The sequence below is a fragment of the Apus apus genome, chromosome 2 (assembly GCF_020740795.1).
Source record: "Apus apus isolate bApuApu2 chromosome 2, bApuApu2.pri.cur, whole genome shotgun sequence".
In the NCBI taxonomy this organism is placed as follows: domain Eukaryota; kingdom Metazoa; phylum Chordata; class Aves; order Apodiformes; family Apodidae; genus Apus; species Apus apus.
The window spans coordinates 20,500,358-20,519,134 of record NC_067283.1 but is presented as its reverse complement, the minus strand read 5'-3'; the positions used below and the strand labels follow the sequence as shown (position 1 = coordinate 20,519,134).

At 36.5% G+C, this 18,777-nt stretch overlaps 1 protein-coding gene across 1 annotated transcript; it reads left to right on the top strand.

Annotated features, from left to right (window-relative positions):
- Nucleotides 1-484: 484 nt before the first annotated feature.
- On the top strand, nucleotides 485-18,404 carry ARL5B (ADP ribosylation factor like GTPase 5B). The gene is made up of 6 exons (XM_051610584.1): nucleotides 485-695; nucleotides 8,703-8,763; nucleotides 9,800-9,947; nucleotides 12,908-12,991; nucleotides 14,704-14,855; nucleotides 16,425-18,404. Exons 1-6 carry the CDS (start codon nucleotides 650-652, stop codon nucleotides 16,471-16,473), a joined length of 540 nt encoding a protein of 179 aa, XP_051466544.1. The 5' UTR covers nucleotides 485-649; the 3' UTR covers nucleotides 16,474-18,404.
- Nucleotides 18,405-18,777: the final 373 nt, after the last annotated feature.

Below are 18,777 nucleotides of genomic sequence, written 5' to 3'. Positions count from 1 at the left end.
TGCTGCCGAGTGAGGAAACCGGAGCACCCAAGCAGGCACCTGCAGCACGGCACTGAAACGAGTTCGCGGCTTTCAAAGGCTTCAGGAAAGAACTGAGTGCCTTTAAGGCCGCGAGCCCTCCCCAGCGGGTTGTAGGCCAGACGCAGCGCCGCCCAGCTGCGTGACACCGCGACAGCGACAGGACGCTGCCAGCGCCAGCAGCAACGCTCCCCCTGCAGGGCCGACCGCCGCGGCGGGGCTGCTTCTGCTCCAGGCAGCGGACAAGCGCACCCCGCGGCTCCCCTCCGGTGCAGGGCGGCTACCTCTTCCCCGGCCGTGCTAGACCCCGGACCCCTCGGCCCTTCATCAGCCTCGGGGAAAAGCGCGGCCGCTCCTCGCCGCTCGCTGCGGTGAAGCGCTGCTCCCGCCCTCCCCGCCGCGGCCCCGGGTGATGACGCACGGGGTGACACGCACGACGCGATAAGCGTGTAGCAGCGGGGCGGCCCTGACGCCGAGCGGCCGTTGGCTGGGGGCGGGGCAACGCCCGGTGCCCGCTCCCCCGCCCGCTGGTGGCCGCTGCGGGCTCTGTCCGGCCGAGGAGCTGCGGGAGCCCCGGCCTGGCTCACGCTTCTGGGTGCCCTGGGGACTCGGCGAGAAGCCGAGGCCAGGCATGGGCCTGATTTTTGCCAAGCTCTGGAGTCTCTTCGGTAACCAAGGTGGGCGCGGGGCCCGGAGCAGACTGCGGGGTTGCGGGGCGGGCGGCGTGGCGGCGGTGAGGGGGGCGAGCGGTGCCCGCGGAGCTGAGTGGGCCGCGGGCAGTCGTCCTTGATTAGAGGCCTGCTCTGGTTGCTGGGTTTACCCTGAGGATTCGTCCTGGCGAAAGTTGTGCTTTTCTTTGTGCACCTCCGGGAGCGGTTGTTCCGCGGCGCCTCATGCTCGGGACCGCTTTGTTTCTCTGACTGAGGTGGTCCCCTCCTCTCCCCCATGGCTGCTCCCAACACTTTGTTTATCCAGGGCAGCCTTTCGAGCAGTGTGCTCTCGAGTTCGTAAAGTGGCGAATGCAACTGCCTCTCAGACGTGTGGTTTTATCGTTGTAGCGGCTGGAGCTTTGACGGATTATGAAGGTCCTGTTTGTTTTGCAGATCCTCCGTTTGTAAGTTGGAGCCTGCTATCTTTAGTATTAAAAAAACCTCACCAAATCTAAGTTGGGACCTTTGAGGTAAAGATCTGTTTGTGTTTCGGCAAAGATGCTGGTTAAATACAATTAGCGACCCAAAAAAATAACTTCTCAAGCCAAGGATAAAAAGGGGATAGCTTTCCCTTCTCTCATACCTAGCGCACCCATAGCTCATGTTCTAATCCAGAGTTCAGAACTTGTGGCTGCCATCACCTTTAGCCCAGGCAGTTCTCATAGAAATAGAAAATTATTTTTAATATATTTATTTTAATAAATCTTGTTTACCTAGCATGCTTTGATTAGAAAATAAAATAGGCAACAAATGTATTGTTTGTATTGGTTTTCCTTGAAGCCCCGAGTTTGGAACAGGCAAACCGATGTGTTATTTTTCTCCCATCTCGTTGCCAAATGCATGTTTTCAATCTCACTTTAAAGTTACTGAAAGTGTAGTTAAGCTTTTTTGTGCAACGCTTCGTAGCCAGTACACTTGTGCAAGTTTTGTGAGGCAAGTACACCTAGTGTCCCTTTAATAGTCTTGTCACGGTCAGTGCACGTAACTCATTCCAGTTCTGTAAATACCAGAGCAAAATGTCAGTGTGTGTACATATTATCATCTGTGTATCTAACTGGCTTTTCATGGGATGGGAGCGGGAGAGACACACATTCCATTTATCTTTCCTCTGGGTATATCGTCCCATCATACAATTCCTGAAGTCTTCTAACAAGGGTCTTCTGAATATGTTGTTGCTTTTGTTGATTTGAAGACTCTTATTTATCTGAACTGGAAAACCCATTTGGTAAGATTCAAGATTCCAACTGTTCTCCAGAAAACTATTAAGTACTGTCTTGATTTTCATAAAATGCTGCAATCTGCGACTTCTTTCCTTCCAAGAAGGGCTCTAAAGAGTTATCTTTAAGAAGAGAACAGATGTTTATATGGTACTTTATGATGTCAATATATATTTTTGGGAAGGAAGGAAGAGGTGGAGTTTCATTGTTTTGGCTTCTATTTTCTATATTAGTGCACGACGACATGGAGAACATGTCTTATTGTATATTAATTCCTGAAAGAAAAGTTATGCTTCAAACATTTAAAATGTTAATGAAAATTAGTATCAGAGTTAAGATAAATGAGTCAGAACCATGAAATACTTACAATTTGGTTTTTATTCCAGTGAGGGGCTTCTGGGATGTGTTCTGATCTTGCTTTGTTTGGGTTCTTTTTGATTTGGTTTGTCGGGATTTTTTGTCCCCTCTTCATGTTGTGACTGTAGAGAAGGAAGTGAGTTTCTGTTCATGGCCAAAATTGAAATCCCACCCTAGAAAATTCTCTTCAAACATAGATTTTTGACCATCCAGTGGGAAATTATTCTCTAATATTAATATCTACTAACATGACTATTTTTCTCTAAACATTAATATTAATAATAAAGACTAGTAATTATTGAGTTGGTTTTGTTTACTTTTCTAGTTATATAAAATGTAGATAATTCAGGTAGAGAATTCATAAGCTGTCCCATGAAACTGCTCATATAGCCAACCAGCAGAGTAGTGCACACAATGAGTTTGACTATCTAGAGGGAATGTTTCAAGGACACAAGTAAACTCCAATGTGTGTGGAGCATATCATCAGTTCCTCATCACTAGTGTGGATTGTGCTGATAGTCTGAAGCATTTGATACTGGCAAAATGAAAGGTTAAACGACGGAAGGATTTAGAAAATGCCACCTGTTTTGCATCAAGCTTGGGATTGGAGCTGTTCCTAAGTGGCAGAAGATCCAGAACAGTAAATTGTTGGCATTTCACTAGAGTATTAATTATGCACTGCAGTTTTGATTTACATAAATATTAATAATATTTGAGCTGAAAAGGAAAAATCTGAAAGGTATTCAATCAATAATGCCTGAAAAATGTACATATCTTAAGATACCTAGCATAATCAAATAAGCCTCATGCATTTTTATGTCTCAGGGCTCAGTGCAGTTAATGTGTGATATGCAAAAAATTTTGTTCATTCAGAGTGACTCTGCCTGGCAGAGGAAAACCTTGTAATGAAGCTACCTTAGATGCTACTAAAGCACTGAATGTAATTTTACGAATTTACACATCATCTTTACTACTTTGCAATTTTATTATCTTGCCATCCTTTCCAATGATAAGGATGAATGACTGGAAAGAGGGTTGAGAGACTTGACCTAATCTGGTTGTAAAGATATTGAGTGATAAGTGTCTGTTGACTGGTATTATCTATTGACCTCTCCCAGCAGCATTTCTTACAATTTAATTCATCTGTTTTAGCCCTATGACTTGTGTAGCATCTATGTGTTCTTATCAGGAGTTGAAACTGTCTTTTGTTCTTATTCAGCTCACTGTACATTCAGCAGCAATTGTTCCATTGAAAATTATTCAGCCTGTTTTGATTATGGTGAACCCATTTTTGGCAAACCCAGACTGGACCATGGTGAAAAATGTAATGATTAAATTACTGTGTCTTTGGCTTGTGATGGGAACTTTTAGAATGGGAATGCCTTTAGATTTTTTTTCCTGCTCTCCTAGCAGAATGCACTTGTTTTTCCATTGCAGTGCACCATCTACTCCAAATCTTGTATGTGGGATTATGGAACAAGAAAAGCTACAGTGCAGAGCAGTGTAAGGAAACTGTGGAATGCCTGTGCTATCTGTGAGCCAATGACTAATGAAAGAGAGGAAGGCTAACAGTTGCTGCCCTGAGCAGAGTCCATCAAGGAATATTTGTTTAGTTTTGTGGATGTGTTTGGAACAGTTCTTTTCCAGTTTTAGTTTGGCAGGAATCTTTAAATAGTGGCTAGTTTTGTTTGTGTGGTGGTGGCAGTAGTGGACAAAACTGTTCCAGACCCTTACTTAGTCTTGTTGTTTTCTGGTCTTCATGCCCTTTCAGTGCAGAGGTTAAAGCCTGAAGTAGGGAGGACAAGTAAGCATTTCTATGTCTTTCTGTCAAAATATATTGTCTCTTAATCAAGTAGTGACTGAACAATGTGAACTTATAAGAAAAATAATTGGCTAAAAAATATACTTTTTTTTTTTTTTTTCCTAGGTGACATACTGAGGGCTTCCTGATTCTTTTTCCTTATTTTCGAAATTGATAAAAAACATTGCTTGACTATTGTCTTCATTTAAAATGTTGTGTTCTGGAGCTATGTAAAGTCTAGTTATAAAGTGTCCTAAGTTCAGACTGAACTTACTTATTTTAAAGGTAACTTTCAAAAGTATGTTTAAAAAAATAAGTTAAAAAATTACCATCCTAAGCGATGATTCAGTACTCAAATGGTGCATTCTAAGCAATATGTAGTAATAAGAATAAATGATGGAGCAACTAATGTATTGCCTGTGTCAACACAAAACTTATAAAGCTTGCTTGACTTATCATTCTGTCAATACTATCAGGATTGCTCTTAATGAAACTAAAAGGAAAAACTGTAACTGAATGTCAGCAACCTTGATAGTGACCACTCTGGCAATAGTCAGTACTTTATTCCTTGTGTATGTGGCTGATAAAGGTCTTTAAGAAAGATGTTCACAAATCTGTATTTTTATTATTTTTTTTAAAATGATAGTCCATCAAAAAGTATTGCAAGTTACTCTGAATAAATGCTATACATGGTAAAAAACTGCTGTAAGAAAAATAATGGTGAGCTTTAAGTCAAGGTGGTTGAACATCTGTAACTCCACAGTTGCTGCATTTAAGCTTGCTGACAGTTCCTAGACTGTACAGTCAAGTTGAGAAAATTATCTGGAAAACCAAATAGAATATGGTTCCAGTGACTACTAAAAGCTACTTACTTGTAATCAACTCTGGAAATGCAAGATGTGTTTTAGCTTTATTTATTTCTTTTAAATAAGACTCTAAGGCAGCCTTTAGTGTGCGGAATGAATCCTTGTATTGAAGTGCCTTTGAACTTTAGTAAAATGAAGGTCCTCCTGCCTCCTCTTTAGCAAACTTCTATCTGCGTTCTGTCTTCAGCCTTGGGGCCTCTAAGATTGTTGTTCTTAGGAACTAGATGAGGGTTTTGTTTTTCACAGCCTGAAAAGTATTAGTCCCCTTTCCAATATTCATTTCTTCTTTCAAACGTGTTAGAAAAGCCTTACTCATCATTAAAATATTTAGAAATATTTTTTTTGTTTAATTTTTGCAAATTAGAAAGAGGAAAGGGCAAAGTTGTGAGAACTGAGTCTTCATTTTTGGGTCCTTTTACTACAGAAGAATATAGAAGAATAAGTGCAGAAAAGAGCATGTTATGTCTTCCTTCTAACATCTGCAAGATGATCAGCATCACTGCCCTATTGTTTTGTAATACTAGACTGTCAGAGTTGTTTTTTAACAATTCTATGCACATATACAGATGTCATTTTTTTCAACAGTCTGCCAGGAATAATTAATATAAAAAATATTTGGATTATTTTGAATAGTCCAATATTGTTCCAATTATTTAATTATTCCCCCTCCTTCCCCCCCCTTGCTCATGTCTACTTTTTCTACTTATTTTTTTTTCCACTCTTTCTACTTGATTTGTAAAGGCTGTGCTCTTACACTCTGGCAACTTTGTCCTGGATTTTCTTTTTTCTTTTGCCAAGGACATGGTGGACTGGAAAGATATTAATGAATACAACCCAACATTTTGAATGCCAGCCAGTGAAAGGGAGAAACTTGGGTTAGTCTGAAAGTACAGTAAACAAATATGAGCATAAATCACTGGCTATGGTTTATTCTGTAACTGTCCTTTTTCTTAAATGTAGCATCTATCTTCTACTAGTAGCTCTTGTAAACAAGTGTTCATCTTGCTAAAATTTTCTTCTTAGTTTGGTCATTTTTATGTTCACATTTCTTCTAATGCACACATACAAGCAAAAAAATCTGTAATATAACCAAACTACACAGAAATAAAACTTCTTAATATGTTTGTAAGTTGAGTTTTCCATTACCGTAGATAACAATTCTAAAAACAACTGCCATTAATACCTGCTATTTGTATGACTTACTGATGCTTTCATCTTATTATTTTCATCCTCAAATCCATATTAATTAACACCTGTGTGACTGTTTCTTGTTTGTGCTTACTCAGTTACTGTATAAGATACTATTAGGCTACAGAGAAACACAGGTAAGATGTGCTTTTTTTGCCCCATTAGTGCTGAACCATTTACACTTCAGTGCTGTTCAAAAACAGTTACCTCAATGGGGATTTATTTTTTTTTTAATACTTTAAGTAGCATGATACTATTTGATCCAGCGCTTTTCTCATTCATTCCTAAGTCAGACTCTCTTCTGATATGAGGGTGGTAGAGCAATTTAATACCTGAAATTGAAATTCCTATTCTTTTCCTCCTTGAAAATAACTCAAAACAGAATATTGCAAAAGTAGAGTTGTCTTCTTCCAGGCAGTAGCTGACCACATGGCTGTTGTGAAAACAACAAAGGGGTATTTCTGTATTTGAACTTTATAAGGCCTTAAAACTTCACTGAATTTGAAGAAGAGATGGACAGTCTAGTTATATGACATTTCTTACTAGAGTTCAAAGCAGAGAATATTTCATACAATTTACGTATTGAGGAAGATTATTAATTACTGATACTGCCTCTTATGGGGATAAAAGTATTACTGGATATAAAGCCAGGAAAAGTTCGTTCTTTCAAATCTGTTGGCAGGATGCAGCAGCAGGGGAACAAAGAAATTGACTTCAACGTTTTTTAGGGCTGTATCACATAGCAACACTCCAAAGTTCCAGGCAAGAGATTGTTTTATTAAAATAACTAACTTTCAGTATCAAGACACTTGGGGTATTACACATAGGTTTAAAAAAACAAAACAAACAAAAAAAACCACCCCCCCACCACTTTAAATCTTCCTTAAACCATCCACTTGCAAGCAAAAACCCCTCCAATTTGATATTGATGATATAAATTCTGACCTTTTAGTAGTTTATTATAAATCTTGTGGATTGAGTGTGATATTTTAGAGGAAATCTTTAAGCTGTGAACAATGTTTTGCTTTGGAGTAAATTACCTAGAATTTTAAATATTGGCTATTATTTGGTATTATATTATTAATATGCAATATTAACAAGTTAGTAAAGTTATTAATGTACAATATGAACAATGTATTAATATTATTAATACTATTCAAAAGTGAGCCTATTAATGGCAAGTTTTACTTGTAGTATCCACTTGTAAATTCTCTGCTCGCAAGTGATTTGCTTTTTTGTTAGTAAGCAGATGAGTTTTCACATGTATCAAAAGAACATCTATACTAATTGGCTGTTTGAAATTCTGTGAAGGATTAACTACAGCAAAGCATATAAGCGCTGGGTTGTTTGTTTTGGTTTGGATTTTGTTTTTTTTCCCCTGTGCCTGGAAAAATAACGTTGCACCATTTGGAAGATCACTATTCTGTAAGATGGACTTTCTGGCAGGTTGAGGGAGGTGATCTTTCTCTTCTCAGCACTGGTGAGACCTCACCTGGACTAGCGTCCTGGACTCTTCAGTACAAGAAAGATATGGACATGATGGAAAGCATGCAGTAATCATAGAATCATAGAATCATAGGGGTTGGAAGGGACCTCGAAAGATCATCTAGTCCAACCCCCCCTGCCAGAGCAGGGGCCACAATGGGCCACAAGATGATGAAGGGACTGGAGCATCTTGCATGTGAGAAAAGGCTGAGATTGTTTAGTCAGGAGAAGGCTCAGAGGATCTTCATGTATATACATTTCTGAAAGGAAGGTGCAAAGAGGACAGAGCCAAGCTCATTTTGGTGGTGCTCAGTGCCAGGACCAGAGGCAATGTGTACAAACTGAAACACGGGCTTCCCTCTGAACTTTAGGAAACACTTTTGCACTGTGTGAGTGACTGAACTCTAGCACAGGTTGCGCAGGTAGGTTGTGGAACCTTCATCCTTGCAGTTAATTAAAAGCCATCTGGTCACAGTCCTGGGCAACTAGCTCTAGGTGGTCCTGGTTGAGCAGGGAGGCCAGACCAGATGACCTACAGAAGTGTCTTCCAACCTTGACCATCCTGTCATTCTATGACTTTTCAGTTCACAAATTGCCGCATTGGAATTAGTGATCTATTTGAAATAAATCTGCATCTTAGTTTTTACTGTACAAATAATGGTGGTCCCTTAACAAGTGGTTATTATTGATCCTTGAATATCAGGCTAATATTTTGTGCAGTCTTTGAATGTTTGGGGATGTTCTTAAAATTATGCACTGCTATGAGTTGTATTTTTTTCATTGTACTTCTATTTTGAAAACTAGATCTTTTTAATGAAGTAATCATATTGGTAACCATTTCTGTGAAGACTTCCAGTACTGACTATTCCTAAAACCGTAGTTTCAAGAGATGAGACTGTGCATTAATTTTTTTCTGTTCTGAAGTCACCAGTATTCAGTGTAAGCTATTAAAATAAGACAAACGAGCGGTTGCTTTCTTCAGGAAGCAAAAGTGATTAAACAGAATTACAGTTATGGCTGTTTCCACTAATTTATTCTTGTCTTTTTTGTGTATATGCAGAGCACAAAGTAATCATAGTGGGACTTGATAATGCTGGAAAGACTACTATTCTTTATCAATTGTAAGTATATGAACTATTTTGATTTTTTTGTTTGTTTGCATTTTAGTATTTACAGGGTTTAATAATTGAAAACTCAGGTTTTTTGACCTAGTGGAATCTCTGTGGTTCTAGATCACACACAGTTTGTACACTAGCAGTATTAGTTGTTTGAAACAAGAGTAAAGATGTACATAATAACTGAAGGAACTGCAGTGTTTTAAAACCAAACTGTAAACTGAATAACAAAGTTCTACACACAAACATATACAAAATTGTACATGCAAGTGAACTGCAAATTCTTTTGCCATCAAAGCTTATCTTTATTTGTACGCATAGAAATAATCGTTTCACCAACAGGTGCACAGATAGTCATTCTGCAAAAATCCAGAAATGTTTCCAGGTGTTTCCTGATTGGAGTATCAAAAATTTGTGATGGAGAATTCCTCAGAATAGTTTTTTATCTTGGCTTAGTCCTACCTTAAGCATTTTCAATGGCATCATTGCATCTAGATCTTGCCAGCATTATAATAGTATCTATGATAAATTTGAGAATATTGACAATTGAGTGCTCTGATTAAATTGTATTCTGATATATATTTTGCACAGTTTAGTATTTCCCTTATTTGGGATCTTTACAACAGCAACTTCTACTTTGAAACAAGTGCATTTTGAGTATCTGTTAAAGTGTCCTGTGAAAAGAGAAGCCACTTAAAACGCAGATGCTTATCCATTTGTTATAAGCCTTTTATATGCTTACTTTTCATCGCTGATGTCTTTAAGCGTGTCTACAGTCTCTACTACAAAAGCACACTAGAGCTTTGTCACCACATTTTAAGTTCAAATTTAGATTGAACTAATCTTGTTACTAAAGAACTGCTTTTAAATATTTATTTTTATAAAAATTCAAATTGATAGATTTTTTAAATATGCCTAGTTTTCAAATCTTTTTTCATCAGTTATACATATTTACTTTGTCTATAACAAATTTGTTATAATTGAGCTGTGACAAGCCTTATGGATTTTAATGGTCTTTATGGTGTGATATTGTTTCCTTTAGCTTAATGAATGAAGTGGTTCATACTTCTCCAACCATAGGAAGCAATGTAGAGGAAATAGTGGTGAAAAACACTCATTTCTTAATGTGGGATATTGGAGGACAAGAATCATTACGGTCATCGTGGAATACGTATTATTCAAACACAGAGGTATGAGAACCTGCTTTGGAGTCTGCATATCCAATAAGTTTGTTTGAAATTATTTATTAAGAATATTGGTAGATTTTTATAAAGATCTCACCTGTATTTTTTTAAATCTCTTTGAGGAAGAGCAAACTCAGAAAGTGTAAGATGTCTCTAGTATGTACCAATTTTCTGGTAATATTTGGAGTATTCTTCCTGTATACTGTACAAACTGTGAAGTTAAGACTTCTTTCCTAGACAGTCAGATGATACCAAAATACTTTTCAGATCAAAAGGGTTTTTTGCATGCTTTTTCAAGGAGATTAAAAATAATATTTTGCAGTGTAGTTTGCAAATTTGGTGAGAATTTGCAGCAGTTAACCTAAGTTCTGTACATCTAGTCTGAAATGTTTTTGAGGTAATGATGATTAAGGATGAGGAATTAAACTTTCTCTAGGCAGTAGTATTTAAAAAGCTCAGCAGCTTGTGGCCTTTATCCAAAGGATAAGGAGAAGGCTAGCTGTGCAATACTGATGAGGTACTGGTAAAGCTGCCATTGCTGGAAAGGTTGGAGTAGAACTGAGCAACAGTTGTCTTTCAGGTTTTTGGAGGGTGTTTTGGGGTTGTGGGTTTTTTTGTCAGTCTTTTTGATGCCGAAGGGTTATCAACACAATGTGCACATATAATCTCTGTAGCCTCACTTTGAGACTTCTATGTTGATGTTAATTATTTTAGACGTCCTTTCTTACTGTTTCTACCAAAAGCAGTGATCTCTCTTAGATGTTACTCATCATGTAAGTATTCAACCCTCCTGCAAAATGAGGTTTTCTGCCCTGTGCTCTAATTTGAGAGAGGGTAGAGTAGAGTGATCCACTCCAGATTTTCAGAAGCTTTTTATCTACTGAAAGCCTGGTGGTGACTTCTCAACCTTTGCCTCTAATATTTTAAACTTATATTTAATTTTATCTAGAAAAGTATGGCTACACCTAAGACACCTGCACATGAGGGTGAAGAGACTTCTGACAGCCTTACTTGGTACAATAAGTTCTTGGCATTTGTCCATGGAGAATCTTTTCTTTTTGAATTTGGGGAGATGCATGTATTAGTTCTTTTTTTGATCATTTTTGGGATGTTGTCCATCATATTCTGGATAGTAAGTGTTTGAAATCCAGTGCTTTCTAGCACTTGCAGAGAAGAACTTTCCTTTTACTTAGAAGCTTTGTCTACTGGAAACAGCTGAGAAAGAAAAGAGGTCTGTTTAGTATGCTAACCCTAGCCATCCCAGATATGAATAGTTCCTTTACTGTTCCTCCTCAACTGCTAGACATCTCAAAGTCACTGCAATGTTAAATTGACATAACTTTTCATGCTTTGTGGTTATTTTCAGTGGGTAATGAATCTCCTGAATTTTACAAGGTGAAGTGATTTGGAGCCTATGTTGGAGAATTATAGCAGTGACTTCTAATCCTCCCTTTATGTTACAGTCTCTCTTTTCTCTCTTTCTGTATCTGTAAATTGAATCAAAGTAAACAAAATCTTTGGAGTAATGTAAAAATTCCACAAATAAGCTGTTTAGTGTGTACCTGTCCTAATTAGTTTCAACCTAATATGGCTAATTTTGCAATTCTGTTTTAAGAGTCAGATCATAATCCTTACAGAAAGGATGTTGAGACAGACTTACAGATGTAAGATTTGGGGGAGGAGGAAAGTGGAGGCAGCTTTCATGGTGAAGTTATTGGGGGTGGGGAAAAACAAAAAGAGTTTTAGTAGAAGAGAAAAGGAATGGAAATGTTCACATCTGGGAAGAGAAGTGATTGAGTCTCTCAGATTAGTTTTATCTCTTTGTTTTCCTCTCCAGTGCAGCATGTGTTTACTGTAGTTAGTGGTTTGTTTTGTTTTGTGATTTTCTTATATTATCTGTATGATTTTCATCAGAATGTGCTTGCTCTTTCTACTAGTTTTTTCCACTTAATGATTCTTTTAGCACAGCTTGGAACACACTCTGAGCAGAGCAAGTGTTGAACACTGATCAGTTGTTATGGTTTATGTATGCATACTATTGTGGGATGCTTACAGGCATGTACTTGAGTATTACCAGCTATGTAATGCCATGTCTTTTTCATCTTCCTATGTTGTAAGGCTATAAAATAGCAAGGAAAAGAAACAGTGGGGTAAAAGAAAATAATTTTTGTACCAGTGAAAATCACTTCCTATGGGAGACCTGATATACTAGACCTAGCAGTGTTTCAGGATTCACAAGTGTATGGGCATGAGAATAATGTGCCTGGCAGGAGCAGTAAAGGTAAAATCATTGCTGTAGCCATCTCCCAGTGCCTCAGTGGAAGGCTGCAAATTTGTAATTGAGAGGCCAACTGCACAGGCTCTTTGCATTACAAAGGGCACCATGTTGTGCAACAGTTTGTTAAGCCCTACAGATCGATAGCTTTCTGAGGTCTTATATACTACTTTGAAATTACATTTCTTAAGCCTTGTCAATAAGATGATGCTGAATTGCTAAAAATGCTTCTTTCAATATAGGGAATTTCAGTTTCATAGTTTTCCAAGTATGCAAGTAGGAGTGGGCAGTAATTTCTCTTTTCATTGATAACTGCATAGCAAGTTTGTCATTCATTTTTAAAGTGTAATCCACTATCTATAGTTGCTTTTGGTACCCACATCCCTACTTTGCTTATGATGTAGGGCCTGAAATCCACCAAGGAGAATTTACCATAGTATATTAAAGTAGATCTTAATAGCAGTGATGACATGTACAAGCACAATAATTTATTTATTTATTTTTAACATTAATGTATGATTCCCAGAGCTCTAAGAAAACGCTGTAACAATAACCTCTTGTTCTGTTTTCTGGTGTGCTCTGAGAGTCTGTCTCTTATATGGAAAGATTGTGGTAGTAGTCTCTTTAAAATGTGCTCTCTGTAATTTATATTTTGTACTTACATACTGAACTATTGTTTTTTTCCCCTTAGTTCATCATTCTTGTTGTTGACAGCATTGATAGAGAGCGACTTTCTATTACAAAAGAAGAACTTTATAGAATGCTGGCTCATGAGGTATGGTGGGGAGTTGGGGTGATAGTTTTCTTTTGTTGTGAATAGTCAAATAAATTACATGCTTCCTGTGTTAGCAAAAATTATACTGTAACAAAAAATTTCTAAGCCTAAATGTTCATGCATTTGGTCACATTTTAAACCCATGTAAATTATAAATAAACAGGAAAATTATTATGAAGGCATCTTCTAGTGGGGCTTGCTTGATGGTAATCAAGCTAATCTTTACTTTGCAAATACTGAGCTTTTAAAAGATTTTAAACTTCATAATAATGTAACAGGGTATTATTTTTCTCCACCACTATCTCTCGTCTTTCAGTTAAATTATTAAAATGTCAAGAAACTTTTTAAAAAAAATTTTACTTTAAGGAAGTAGTCAATTCCATTGCTCTTTCTTGTTTGTTTTAATCAGGTTTCTTAAAGTTAAGGAGCATATCTAATACTATGGATAAATTAGTTTCAGTTCAGTTTCCTTCTGTATTGTAATTTGTAGTTTTATTAGTATATGTTGTATTGAGCACTGTTGAACACTGGGCCAACTCCCTCAAACATCCTAAATTAACACCTACATTGGATTAGCTAAAGGACGTTAAAACCTTCTGTGATCACTCTCCAGCTAAATTAGAGTTGTTTTTAATCTATGTATGTCCCTTCATTCTTGCAGGAAAATGATTTAGTAAAATGCAAGTAATGTGGAGTTAATTTCTCAGAGAGATTTGCATTGTTTCATATGAGTGAGGTTTTTACTTTATAATTAATTTTTATGAAATTTGATTCAGGTAGTAGGGAGCAAATATACTACCAAAAAAGGTGGAAGGATGACTTTGTGTGGTGAAGTTTCCCCATGTAATTCATTAGTTTCTAGTGTTATGAACTCTTAAGAGAGTTGTGCTCTACCAGCTTTTGAAAATAGTTCGTAGGCCTAGACTGGACTTACTTGTAGGAGCAAATTTTCAGCTTTGGACCATAAGGATTTGTTTTTTTTTCTCTTGATGGGGACATAGTCTGAAAAGGTAATATAGATTTAACTGTGTTGAATAACTTTAATTGCGAGTCAACTTCCTGAGTATTTTATTTGTTTACCTTTCTGCATTCCTAAAACCATACATCCTAGTTCTTGTCCCACTGCTATGTGAAATCCTAACTTCCATACAGAAACAACGTTTTATCAGTTTCTGTTTTACTATAGCTGCTGCAGCATTATCAGAGCTCCCTTATTGGAACAATAGTGTAAAACTTAAAATAATTTAAATGCATTTTTTTAAATTGTTACTGTTTTAATCACTACAGAACTTAATTAATGAAATTGAAAGTGTTTTCAAGGGAATGTTATCTAGAAGGCCTTTCTATTTTAATAGTATCTAATACAGATTTGGAATGTTTATCCAATAATAATTCTGCTGGCTGGATAGTGTGGAGCTAGATACATTTTAACAAGACTTTCATTAGTTAACATATGCACATGGGGTCAACACTAAACAGATAGTCATATAATGCATTAATAATTTGGTTGTCTGTGGTGGATAACACTTCTGAATAAGTCAGTTTCTTCAGTATTAATGTAGTTAATTTTTAAGGCAATAAGTCTGTTAAAACTACATGCTGCTGTGTAATTGTAGATTAGCTTGAATACTGTTCTTTTAACAATTTCTGTTCATGCAATAGCCTTTTAGTTCTTTATAATAATTATTATGAATACTCTCAATTACTTCGAGGATTTACGGAAGGCTGCAGTTCTCATCTTTGCAAACAAACAGGACATGAAAGGTTGCATGACAGCTGCTGAGATATCTGCTTACCTCACCCTGAGCTCCATAAAGGATCACCCGTGGCACATTCAGTCCTGTTGTGCTCTGACAGGAGAAGGGTAAACACTTACTGCGTAGCGTAGTGATAGATGGTGCATGAGAATGCTGATTTGAAAGCCTATTGACACGAATGTGAATTTACTGAAAGAACACATTTTTCTCATATTTGCTGTCAGAGGGACGTTTTGAATTTTTCTTTTTCGTTATTGAACTTTTTGGATTTATTTTTTTTCATGGTTCATACTCCAAATTTGTTCCTAAGTCTTTCAGCTTACTGTTACAGAACAGAACCCAAATGTCACCCCCCAAAAAAAAACAACAACCCATGAACACCCTACCCACCCAAATATGTAGCTGTAGATATAATTGTTACTACCTGTCCATTACCCTCTCATTCTGTATGTCTTTGTGTAGCTAAAGAAATAAGTTACTGTAATCTCCCTTTACGTTCTGATCTGCGTTAAGCTTCTAAGTTTAGCGAAAAGTTGGAGGGGGGTTGGTGATGGGTTTGTTGTTTTGTGGTGGGGTTCTTTTGGCTGGTTGGTATTGTTGATAAGCATTCAAATAGCTTTGATCTGGCATAAAACAAAGCAGTTGCCAATATTAAACCTTTATTTTTATTTGACTGATGCAGCTAATTTTGGAACTTTTATATTTTATGCCAGCAATTACTAAAATGGAAAGCTGAGCTTTCATTAAATCCTTTGTCTATAAAGGTCAAAAAACTTGGATTGCATTGTTTCATTCTAAAAGTTAAATCTGCTGTGCTGCTCCCAGTTCTGCCAAAGTCACTTTTGACAGTTTAGTTTTTGTATTAACTTAGATCTTCAAATTATTTGAAAGAAGGTAGAAATTAATTAATATGAACTTCAGTTTAGAAAAAATTACCATTGTAGACTGCTGCTTTCTTATTTAAAAAAGATGAGTAATTTGAATACTTAAAATTGTGATAGTAGTGAGACCAAGTCATACAAAAATAATCCTAGAGTTAGATCTGAATCTTCTTGGGAAGATCTGACAGAAATCTAGCTAAATTAGCCCCCTTGTGATAGGTAGTCATTGTATGCTTCACAATGTACAGCTTAGAGATGGCATAAACTAGGTAACTAGATCCCTGAAACATCAAAGGAAAGTCTGTCTTCTGAAACGGTATCTTACTGTTGAATAGAAACATTTTTTTAGTTTTGTAATGGGATTTTAGAATTCCTGATACATTGGCTTTTCATGAACCAGTTCTGTCTGGATACCTGTTCTTTGTCTTTTACTATTAGTATGTGAAGGTCTAATTTTCAAGTAAGCAGTATTTCATGAGAAACCTGTAGAGAAAGAAAAGCTTACTTGGTTCCATGTACTTATGAGTAAGCATGTTAGGAACAGTGTCTTTTAAATTTACAAGGAAAAGAAACTGAAGGAGAGCCAAGCTTCAATAAAATAGCATCCCTGACCATCTTCTTTTGGTTAAAGCCTAAGCAGACTTAGTTTAAAACACTGTTTGCTCTGTTCAAGTTTCAGTCCCAATTCCAGCTGATGTTATTGAAGTAAATGTTTTAAAATATAAAAACTAGTAGAAACTACTTTAAAGATGGTGGACTAGAACTAGTACCAATATAGCATCTCTTATCTTTCAGATTATGCCAAGGCTTGGAGTGGATGACCTCCCGTATTGGAGTGAGATAGCTGCTTTTTTCTTTTCCGAAAGAAGAGACTTCTATTTATCTTGTGAACATGTACATTTTTCTGTACCTTGGCTGCTGAGGCAGTGACCATGTTTAATTTATATCAGCCAACCCTCAAGCTGTGCTTGAATCAAGTGCAGTTGAACTGAAACACTAAATATTTTCTTAACTTTTTTTAATACACTAATCTTCAACTGGATGAACACGTGAATCTGTTTTTAAGCATTAAAATTCCTCTGAATATGTATTCTGACTTTCTCAGCGATAGCTTTTTAAAATTTTATTGTCATTGTCAATATTTCATACGTCCTCTTTCTTAATAGTCTATATAACTTACTAACATAAATGAGCACAGTTTCTTTAATAATAAAAAGTAGTGAATAGGTTGACTTTGGCATAGCTTTAGCCTCTAAGGATAACCACATCTCTGTCTGGGTGTCCTGGAACATCAGTAGAGTTCTAGCCAGCATAGGAATTAATAGTTATGAATGCAAATTTTTAAATGCTGAACAAGTTAGTTATAGTTAATATTGTGGTAGCCTTTACCTGGTGTGTAATTCAAATTCTGCCTTAAAAAAAACACCATTTAGTTTTCATTTTCTCCGGTAAGTAGTTCTAGGATATAATTCTTCTACCTGAAAATACATCTCTGTACAGTGGATAAAAAAAAAAATAAATAAGTGCTGGTTTAGTAATTTAGAATTTGAATACCTTTTTTAAAAATAAACCTTGTGTTAATTAAATTTGGAATCACAGCAGCCAGTGTTATGTGTAGACTTGCTGTAATCTGTTAAAACTTTAAATACTGTATACATAAGCCTCCTTCTTTTTTTTGTGAGAGTGCTGTTTTCTAAATAAATGCAAAATCAAAAGGGAAGCTGGGTTTATAAACAGAACAAAAATAATGGTGCTGTGCCTGTATACTTCAGAATGAAGCTAATATTGACATTTATTTACTGCTATCAAATACGTTTTCAGATTCTGTTGCAGAGAAAATATTTTGCCTTAATTTTTTGTTTTAGTCATATTTGCAAGAGCAGAGAATTTTTTATGGTGTTTGAGTTAGATTCATTCACCTGAAATTTAGAAACTGAATGTTAGAGAGCTTCGATTTGAAAAACAAATGCTTAAAAATTGGACCTAGTAATTCTTAATTTAATTTGAAGGGGATGAAGTTAGATCTGTAAGGGATTCTAAAGGTATGGATGAAGTTAATTGAGAACATTAGAAGAGAAAAAAAAACACCACCAAATGCCAAGAGAACACCTGAGGAAAAAAGCAACCCAAAAAAACCAAAACAAGAGTGGACACCAAATTCCTAGGGAAATCCAACAGCAGTCAGATGTCTAACTGACATAAATGCTTGGCAGGTTTTGCAAAAGCACCATTCTGTGCTGTTGCATGCCTAAAAAACATGTGGAGTCTGTTTACTAGAACGATTTTGCTAATTGACTGTAGGCCTTTAATGACAAAATCGTTTTTATAAATCGTTTGGATATTCAAACACACTGAGTTTTCTTTAATAAAATTTTACATTTTGTAAATTTCAGTTTGATTCCATTTTATTTGAACACAGCTTAATCAAATTTTAAACTATTAGCCAATAAATAGTCATTTTAAAAGGAAGACTTTGAATACATGTGGAATCAATGATTGGTTGAATGAAGTTATATATTAATGTTGGTTTGCAAAAGTCACATTTAGAAGAAAGACCATGTAGAGTGTCCAGTCAAAATGCTCAGAAAATAACTTAAATTAGTAAAAAGTAGTACTTAAAGAGAAGAGGAATGCAAGGCAAGGTTAAAACCTGACACTAAAGTTTTTTGTTTCGATGTTCATGCTAACAGCTGTTCTAATGTGTGACAGTAAGATTTGTTTTGTTCTTAGGGAAGCAACTATAAATGAAAAAAATAAAATTACACTGTGAATGAGGTTTCTTGTTTGGTGACTTAATTTCAGTTTGTGATTTAGATTTGTGTTCTGCTTTTTTGGAAAAAAAACAACAACAACCAGAACCTAAAAAGCACAACAACAAAATTGTTGGAGAAAAGATGACTTCTGTATTTCTCTGAGTCTTTACAGAGAGATCAGTAGTTTGTGTTGAGCTGTGAAAAAGAGATTTGGTTGGGGGAAGTACGGTCAGTTGAATTCCTGTTTTTCTGTTCAATCCCAACACTTACGAAATAAGCTTTAAACAGGAGATACTTTTTCAGCGTCTTTGCTGAGTGTGTTAATTTTGACCTTCTTAATGTAATATGACGTTTCCTTTTTCCCCAGCAATTCCAAAAACTTTCCAAGAGTAAAG

Coding starts and splice junctions, on each gene's coding strand:
- ARL5B (XM_051610584.1), top strand. CDS start 650: ATGGGCCTGATTTTTGCCAAGCTCTGGAGTCTCTTCGGTAACCAAG. Junction 696..8,702: donor GAGTCTCTTCGGTAACCAAG/GTGGGCGCGGGG, acceptor GTGTATATGCAG/AGCACAAAGTAATCATAGTG. Junction 12,992..14,703: donor ATAGAATGCTGGCTCATGAG/GTATGGTGGGGA, acceptor AATTACTTCGAG/GATTTACGGAAGGCTGCAGT.